This window comes from Amaranthus tricolor, chromosome 12, assembly GCF_026212465.1.
Source record: "Amaranthus tricolor cultivar Red isolate AtriRed21 chromosome 12, ASM2621246v1, whole genome shotgun sequence".
Classification (NCBI taxonomy): domain Eukaryota; kingdom Viridiplantae; phylum Streptophyta; class Magnoliopsida; order Caryophyllales; family Amaranthaceae; genus Amaranthus; species Amaranthus tricolor.
The window spans coordinates 4,072,589-4,081,502 of NC_080058.1; the positions used below are offsets into that span (position 1 = coordinate 4,072,589).

The following is an 8,914-nucleotide window of genomic DNA, read 5'->3' on the forward strand; positions in this document are numbered from 1 at the left end:
GATGGTCATGGGTCAAGAATCCTGTTGGATCCGTTCCGGATTCGCTTCTTTTTTAAGGGTCTGTGTCATAATTTTTTAGACTCATCGGATCTGAGTCAGATCTAGATCCAAAAAATATTTGACGGGTCCGGGTCCAAATCCTAAGGTGAAGACCCGAACCCGGACCCTAAACTTTAAAATTTTGTATTATGAATTTCTGATTTCTAAATTCTAATATTAATTTTTTTTATTATTAATATATAATGCCTTGAATATTGATTGTCTAATTTGCCTTCTCATTAATCTCAATGCAGTAATTATTTTGTAATGTTATGGAATATATAAACTATGTATCTCATTTAGTCTTTTATATTTGATTTTTAATTATGTATTAAGACAAGTGTTTTAACGTTTAGTAATTATTTTGTATTTGAATTTTATGGACTCGAACAAGTGTTTGTAATACGATAATAAATTGCTTACAGAAATACAAAAAGACTCGCAAAAGGTTTAATTTTGACAAAACAAAGAGGCTTTGCATAAGACCCATTAAGGACCCTAGACCCGTCAGATCCGTAGGGTCTGGGTCTGGGTCTGAAAATTTTGGACCGTTAGGGTTCGGATCCGGGTCTGGATTCATAAAAAATAAAAGGGTCCGGGTCTGGGTCTGGCCAGACCCGCTCCAAACCCGCCCCATGACCAACCCTACTGAAGAGTCAAGACAAAAACATCTTGGGTGCAAAATTCATGACCCATTTCGTGAAACATCGAAAAAAATTAAGATTTTTTAATAACTTTAATCAAAAAAATAAGCTTCAGCAAAATTTTATTCCAAAATAAGCGTTTTTGGCCCCAAAGTTAGGCTCGGTGTGTAATCGTTGTTAATAACAGCGAGTATAAAGAAATGGTCAAAATTTTAGTCAAGCTATATGTCGCTGTTACTAACAGCGAAATAAGGTTTTGACTGGTCAATGGTCAAGTCGTTGTTAGTAACAGCGACTTTAGCTGAGGAAGAAATTCTCTTCCTTGTTCCCGACAGTCTAAAATTCCTTCGAGCTCTGGACAATCTTGTATTATGCAGATCTTCAAGCCATTAAAGCATTCAATCCCAAATTGAGATAGATAGCAGATGCTGAGATGGTGGTCTAAGTAAAAAGAAGTAGCTCGTGTTTACCTCTACCAAAGAAAGAGGTATGCTTTCCCCATTAATGAATCTCAAACATCGCACACTTTCGTTATGGAAGAGTGATTCATGGATCCGTAACGAATCTCTAAGTTTAAGGCTCGAAAATATTCCATCTGTTACTAACAGCGACTTGAGCGTTGACCAGTCAAAGCCTCATTTCGCCGTTAGTAACAGCGACATATAGCTTGACTAAAATTTTAACCATTTTCTTATACTCGCTGTTAGCAACATCGATTACATACCGAGCCTAGCTTTGGGGCCAAAGACACTTATTTTGAAAATAAAGTTTTGCCGAAGCTTATTTTTTGATTAAAATTATTAAAAAAATTTATTTTTTTCAAATTTTCCCATTTTGTACGGTATAATTGTTATAAATTGGCTCTAATGATTATTTATTTCTAATTCAATTTAGTAAAACATGTAAAATAAAAGAACACAAAAAAATTGCAACAAGACTTAGTTTTCAAAAGAAAACATAAGATAATTCTATATTGCTTTTTATTACAATAAACATAAGCATTGGTTATATTAAAAAAAAATTGTTTTCTTATTCAAAATGAGTCAAAAACAACAATTATTAAGACCTTTAGAAGATCAAGAAGAGTTATTCAAATACGAAGAGGTTTTCTCAACCGTTAAGCAAAAACTAGTTCGAGACGTATTTTTGATTTTCCTTATATTTTCACAAAACTATAGTTTCAATGATATTTTTCCAAACCAAGTATATATATATATATATATATATATATATATATATATATATATATATATATATATATATATATATATATATATATATATATATATATATTGATATTGAATGTACAATCTCTACTAGTATGTATACTATTGGATGTACAATCTTAAGAGAAGTCAATCCAAAATTTGTTGTTGTACAAATCTATCAATAATAAATAAATAATAAATAAATAAATATAACTAAAATAAAAGTCGCAGACATAATCTTTTTAAAAAATGACTATAAGTGACTTTATCATGAAGCTTTTTCTCTCCAAAATATGATGATAATGTCATATATAATTACTAATGTAAATGGGTTTACTAATATCCATATTGAATGATTTTATAAAAATTAAAGACAAATAATACAAGAGTTTATTAAGCAAAATGTCCCATGAAAGCTGATGGTAAAATTTATACATATTTAAAAAGACATGCAAAAAGCATATTACATCATAGAAATGATGTCATTATCTAAAACCTTTTTATAAGTCAAAGCTTCCACCTCGCGTCTTTCCAATTCAAATAATTCAGTAGACAAATAACGCTCTCCAAAACTAGGGAGAACAACCTGCAAGTGCAAAGCATATATGAATTTTGTTACCTATTACTCCCTCCAATTCACTACTAATGTTTAATTTGCTTTATGCACTCCATTCAATACATTTATTCAATTATTAATATCTCTAATTATGCATAATTAAAAATTATAGAAAGTTGATATGAATAATCCTTGCATTGAAACGAATCAAATAAAATCCCACTTAACTATGTTTTAACTTATAGATTAATAATAAAATACAATTTATAAATAAGAGATAAATAGTGTCCAAAAAGCAAATGGAACGTTAGTGCTGAATTGGAGGGATTATAAAATATCTTGTTTTCTTGACGTGTCAATATAATTTAAAAAAGGTTTTTCACATATATAATTGTTTTGGTTGGGATGAACAGTTTTACATTGTTGTTTCCTTTCATCCCACTCCTCATTTACAATCAAATCAACAACTCATCCTAAGTCATACTATTTTTTGCATACATCAGAATGAGTCCAACACCCAACTAAGATAAACAATATGTTTTTTCGACATTGTACCACTTGCAGACTACTGATTTCCAACAACAACAATAATATTTCATTACCCAATCGTCCCACGTGAAGAAGGTTGCATTTGATTCTTGGTGGAAAGTTAAATGTGAGATCGACCCTTTTTTGAGGCAGAAGGCATTGGAATGGGCTAAGTTAGGTGATGGTTGCTCTAAATTGTTTTTTATAATGTATTTTTTTCAAAACTTTGAGTACAGGGTACGCAAAGAAAAGGGGATGGGCTAGTGAAGAGGGCAGTGAGCATCAAACCCAGGTTTCTTCTAGGAAAAGTGATACATGATCCAACTGAGACAAGAGCGAGCCGTTTCTCTTTTTCAAAGTATTAAAGCTAGAGTTTAAGAGAAATAGAGTTAATTTGTTGATGATTGATGAAAACTCTACTTCTGATCCTGGTGATATCAGTGGCTCAGAGGAATCATTCCTTGAATACCCCGATAAGTCCAAGACATTAGCGATGAGAAAAGTGATCTCAAGAGAAGTGGTACTATGAATGTAGATAACTGTCAATTTATCCAAAAAATCTATCCAACGGAGAAGCAATGCACTTATTTGATAAACACTTCAAGGTCTTTCAAATGAACTATAAACCGGGGGCAGAGTATGAAAGATGATAATGCCATCTTCAACGAAGCAACCTCTAGGAGATGAGCTAAGTTATCATTCTAACCGGATGATAACCACATTGTCAATTTAATAAACGAAAATGGGGTTATAATGGACGTGTTTATGTAGGACTAACAAAACACAAGTGGTACAGAAATTATTCCACCTAAACTGGGGAGTATTTTTTGAAGTAACAGATATTACCTATATCAAATCAAAGGTGTTTTACTTACAACAATCAGTTTTCCAGAAAATTCGGGCTTTTTAGCTAATTTAACAGCAGCAGCGACAGCAGCTCCAGATGATATCCCGACCTAGAAGATTTCCCGAGTGCACATATGAATATATGAAACACCAAATAACCAAGAGTAAGACAGGAAAGATCAGGAAAGAAAGTGATCTTACCAGCAAACCTTCTTTCAATGCAAGAAGCTTCGCAGTTGCAATGGCTTCTTCACTTGATATCTAAAACATCAGCAAGAAGTATTACGCAAACTATGACCTATCCACTCATCTCTGACTCTAACTTTTTATGGTCAAGCATCTGGAATTGAATGAAAAGCTCAAACCCATTGCATTACTCAAAACCACAGTTCTCTTTGACTGAAACTGAACTGTCAATGCTGAACTTGCTAAACTTATTGGTGTTGAACTTAACTTACAGTTAATGAAAGAGTGAGACATGAAACCAACAAGTACTGAACTGAAATTAATAGTGACAAATTGAATTGAACTGAAGTAATTACTAATAGTTAACTGAACTCGAGTACATTTAAGTTGAAGAAGGCAATAGCGTAATTTTATTAACTCATAGTATCACACATTATTAACCTCCATTGACATCATAAGCAAACATTCTAATTACCTACTTATATGGGAGCTATAGTGCAAAATCAAGGCCGCTTCACATCAACCGCATTGTAAATGTTTTCCCAAAGGTAAAAGAAATTGGGCCATTTGGAGAGACTTCTCATGCTTTCAGCTGATATTGGATTTAGATGTTATGATAATCACATCACTCTTGTTACCGCGATTGCGACCGTTATGATGGGATACTTTAAAAGTAGAACATGCATGATTTCCTCAATGAACATGAAGATTTCACTCTTTTTGAAATAGAATAAGTGAAACATATGTCAGCCGTTTCTCGCTTAATGTTCTCTCAAGAATAAGCACAATTAAGTACGAGAAAAGAAAAAGATGGGGCAAGAAAAAAATTTATTTTCCAGAATTGATTCTATGAGGAGGGAAACCAATGTTTATAAGGTGCAGATTATATCTGAAGTCTGAAGAGCTTCTGCTCTATATCTTTCACAAAATAAAGTACACATCATATGATTCTACAGCACATTTTCCAGATGTTGGATACTTGGATCTCAAGTGGCCGAGGTAAAATATTACAAGAAGACTACAGAATAAAGATGGAAAAAAAAAGATCAGATGCTAACCTTCATAACTTCCTCAATTATATCAAAGTCCAATAGTGGAGGGACAACACCAGCACCAATTCCTTGGATTTTGTGCTTCCCTGTAGCATATGAAACATCAAGGCCAGTCAGCATAAACTGAATGAATAAAATACAAAGCAGGTTGTAGAATAGTTTGGATGTTGATCTACTCATACTCTGTAGTCAACAAGAATACTAGAGCCACAATCCAAAAGACCCCCAGATGCAATTGAAATCATTGACAAAAGTACACCATGTAGATTACTGAATACTGACTCACCAGGTTTTTCTCCATTTAAGATTGCACTTTCAGTTGGCTCTACTCCATATACCTAATAGTAAACAAAGTAATTCACACAGTTAACACTTAACAGACGAGTACTAGCTTGTGTTTAAAGTATCAGGAAAGGGAAGGAACTAGGAACCAGGAAGTCTTCCTATATCTGAACATTGAATAACAAACCAATGACATTTTCCTTGAAAATAAGCTTTCATTATGAATCATTTTGAGAAAAAAATTGACTTTCATCTTTCGGGTATACAACATTCCAATATCCCAATGCCATTAATTGATCAATGGAAAAAAAAATGTCCTTTATTGTAACTTCAACGGTTCAACCACTTGAAAATTGAAGGTAATTTCAAACTTTTCAGAAAAAAGGTGACGTCAAGTATAGTTTAGATTTGCAAACAGCAGCTTAGTAAACAGATCATCGAATGTTCTATTTGATTTTTTTGGTTCTAGATGTAGTCTGCAACTCCGCACACATGAATTATCCTTCTGTGTTTCTGTTAATAGCTAGACCCTCTTGTTTGAAAATTTTGAAAAATAAGAAGGTTAACTCGCATGAAAAACTTAACCTTCCAAGTTCCTAGAACTTTACCATAACCAGAAATTCAATTGCAAGCACAAAAACTATAGTCTGAACCAGCATCTAGAGTTAAATATACTAGGTCAATACACACGGTCTAACTTAAACAACCTAATTCCCTAGGGGAAAGCTTAGAAGAAGCAGATGGCCCAAAAGGCATACGAACCTTAATGTTAGAATTCTTCTCTTTAAGAAATTTCCCTGTCCCAGTAATGGTACCAGCAGTCCCAATGCCAGCGACAAACGCATCCACTTGGCCTTCCGTGGCTCGCCAAATCTCTGGCCCTGTTGTCTCATAATGAATCTGCAAGCATAACAGAAAAGTAGCAATAAAAAGTCACTCCACCAGTCCACATTTGTGCTGAACCTTTTGGGTTCAAAAATAAGCATACCTTTGGATTCGCAGGATTTTCAAATTGATTAATCCAATAACCGCCTGGTGTTTTTTCCAGTAATTCCCTAGCTTTCTTGTAGAAGTCAGGAAAGGTGGATGTTGGGCCCATGAGGTGCAATTCCACTCCCAAGGCTAGAAGAATTGTTCGTCGCTCAAGACTCACATACGAAGGCATAACAATGATAAGCTTATAGCCCTTAGCAGCAGCAACAAACGCCAATCCAATACCAGTATTACCACTTGTCACTTCTATGAGAATTGTCTTTTGACATCCAAAAAATATAATTGAGCTTAGCAACAGTATTATATTGTACTCCTTGTTTAAGCAACATCCATAGAATATGTTTGTTTCCTTTTCCATAGGAGAACATATCCTAAAAGATACTGCAGAAAGAGATCAGAGACTAACACTATATTTGGATAATAACTTTAGAGAGAAAATAAAGGAAAGGAAGGGAGAGAGTGTGGAGGGAAAAGATGTGAAGAGAAATGAATGGGAAATCTTCTTGTTTGTTAAGGAGGGAAGGGAAGGGAAGGAAAAGGAAAAGAAGGGAGATAAGAGTTTTCCCTTTAAATCTTTTCAACTTTAGAAAGAATACCTTAACAAAAAACATTCATTAAATCCCTCCAAATCTCTTACCTCTCATTTTGTTATCCAAACAAGGGATCCCTCATCCTCCAAATCTTCCCCTTCCTTTCCCTCCATTTCCTTCCATCCAAACATATATTAATAAAAAAAAATATATGAAAAGTGATTACCACCTTTTTGGGGGAAATTAGACCCTTTTCTTCAGCATCTTTGATCATACTAACTGCTATCCTGAATTTAAATTAAATCAAATAATATTTTGTTTTCAATTCTAAGTTTATTCTTTAATTGAGGAAATAGATGATTTTAAGTTGACTTGTCTAGATAAACAAGGTGATAAATGATAAGACATTGCAGGCAAGGGAAATAACAGCACCTATCTTTGACACTAGAAAATGGTTCCATCATTTCAAGCTTGGCTGCAACGCGTGCTACACAGCCCTCTAACACATGATTAAGATAAACCATAGGTGTGTTTCCCACCAGCTGCAAGTTGAATACCGTAGAAAATAATCTTTAAAGGAAAACTATTACAATACCAAATCAGCCTAATCCATTTCTTTTGTAATTTATCCATAAGATTCACGGCTAGGTTTGGTAATTGGTACTAAACGGTAATGGAAAATTAGTGTAATTTTGGTAGGAATATTCTTGACAAGTTTAATGGTCATACTTATTCTCCTTCAATAATCTCATTTTCTTTACAAAGTTCATTCCAATACATTGTTATTTCAAAATGTGGTATCACGTTGTATTGAAAAGTTGTGAACAAAAAATACTTTTTATGATCAAACTTTCATTACCAATGGAATGACGTGATAAATATCATGAAAGCTTACGCTACAAATCATTCTCACTTCCACCATTTAGTACCGATTATCTGACAGGCCATCACTACTTGTTTTCAAATATAGTAAGAATGGAGGCATCCTACCTCAGTCACATCATTTGCAATGCTGCACTCTCCTTCCATCTATTTGACTGCAAGAATTAAGAATGTAAATGGATTCATTTTTGCAAATTTAACAGAAAACCCATCAATTTACTTCTAAGAATGGAGTCTACATCAGTCTACTGGCACAATGGTACTCAGCAAGATCACTCTCAGTGAAAACTTGACTAACGTTTACTAACCATTACTTGTGCATCAGATCTCAAACAATGGATTGAAATATATCCTAGCATAAGAAAATATGCAAGGCACCCCACCGCCCATGACCTTATTAATAAGGACCCTCAAATATTAGTATAAATTAGTTTATTTTTGTTCTATTTTAGTTTAATTACTTGTTTTGAGCAATCATACGTAAATCTAGGGTTTCAGAAATGAAGATTTCAAATGGGATTCAGTAAAAAGTTTTCGATTTCTGGTAACTATGGTTTTGAGGCCCCAAATTTTCACAGGCCTCATTTGAAACAGGTGACAATAGGAAAAGAACTACATAACACAAGGCATTCATATTTCATACCCTTTATAATTTTTCCCTTTTTGGTAGTTCAATTTTTACAAATACAGTTGCAGAATGAATAGAGAAACTACTATCAAACACAAAACACCAATAATCTCATAAAAACAGAACGCAGATGCTGATAATTAATCAAAGATAGCGGAAAATATCAGAAGAATACCATTACCCAGTTCTATTATGCAGATTTCAGAGAATTGAAGCAGATCCGTGAAGAACAAAATGCAATCCTTTTGCAGTTGAAATTATAGGGATTATAAGTACAAATATAATTTAGCTGCTGCAACCTGCAATGGCGGCTGGTAGTCATTAGAGTATTGATATTTGTGCGTTATCTAATTGTCAACCAAATTGTTTATGCACAAGTTGCCCATCACGACAAAAATATCTTGGGTGAAGAAATTATGATCCATTTCGTACATTTTTTTATGTTACCAGGCAAATCGGGCGGTGAACCCAGATAATACTCTTACATGATCGATCTACACGGCTACACCATTTTGTGTTTACTCCTGTACTCGGGGGTGT

At 33.8% G+C, this 8,914-nt stretch overlaps 1 protein-coding gene across 7 annotated transcripts; it reads right to left on the reverse strand.

Annotated features, from left to right (window-relative positions):
• Positions 1 to 2,258: 2,258 nt before the first annotated feature.
• On the reverse strand, positions 2,259 to 8,914 carry LOC130797254 (cysteine synthase-like). 7 transcript variants are annotated; one of them, XM_057659773.1, is made up of 12 exons: positions 8,807 to 8,914; positions 8,556 to 8,673; positions 7,855 to 7,901; positions 7,297 to 7,406; positions 7,094 to 7,151; positions 6,330 to 6,593; positions 6,104 to 6,241; positions 5,346 to 5,397; positions 5,066 to 5,145; positions 4,023 to 4,082; positions 3,851 to 3,931; positions 2,259 to 2,477 (listed from the first exon to the last, which is right to left on the reverse strand). In XM_057659773.1, exons 3-12 carry the CDS (start codon positions 7,891 to 7,893, stop codon positions 2,355 to 2,357), a joined length of 1,005 nt encoding a protein of 334 aa, XP_057515756.1. In that variant the 5' UTR covers positions 7,894 to 7,901; positions 8,556 to 8,673; positions 8,807 to 8,914; the 3' UTR covers positions 2,259 to 2,354. The 7 variants fall into 7 exon arrangements, with proteins under 7 accessions (XP_057515756.1, XP_057515757.1, XP_057515759.1 ...); XM_057659774.1 differs by lacking the exon at positions 8,807 to 8,914 and having other exon boundaries at positions 8,550 to 8,800; XM_057659776.1 differs by lacking the exons at positions 7,297 to 7,406; positions 8,807 to 8,914 and having other exon boundaries at positions 8,556 to 8,800.

What these genes read in the sequence shown, in the direction of transcription:
- LOC130797254 (XM_057659773.1), bottom strand. Translation starts at nt 7,893, where the DNA reads ATGGAAGGAGAGTGCAGCATTGCAAATGATGTGACTGAG. An exon ending in TTGCAAATGATGTGACTGAG is followed by an intron (nt 7,407 to 7,854) that starts GTAGGATGCCTC and finishes TTCAACTTGCAG; the next exon opens with CTGGTGGGAAACACACCTAT. An exon ending in CATTGAAAGAAGGTTTGCTG is followed by an intron (nt 3,932 to 4,022) that starts GTAAGATCACTT and finishes GAAATCTTCTAG; the next exon opens with GTCGGGATATCATCTGGAGC.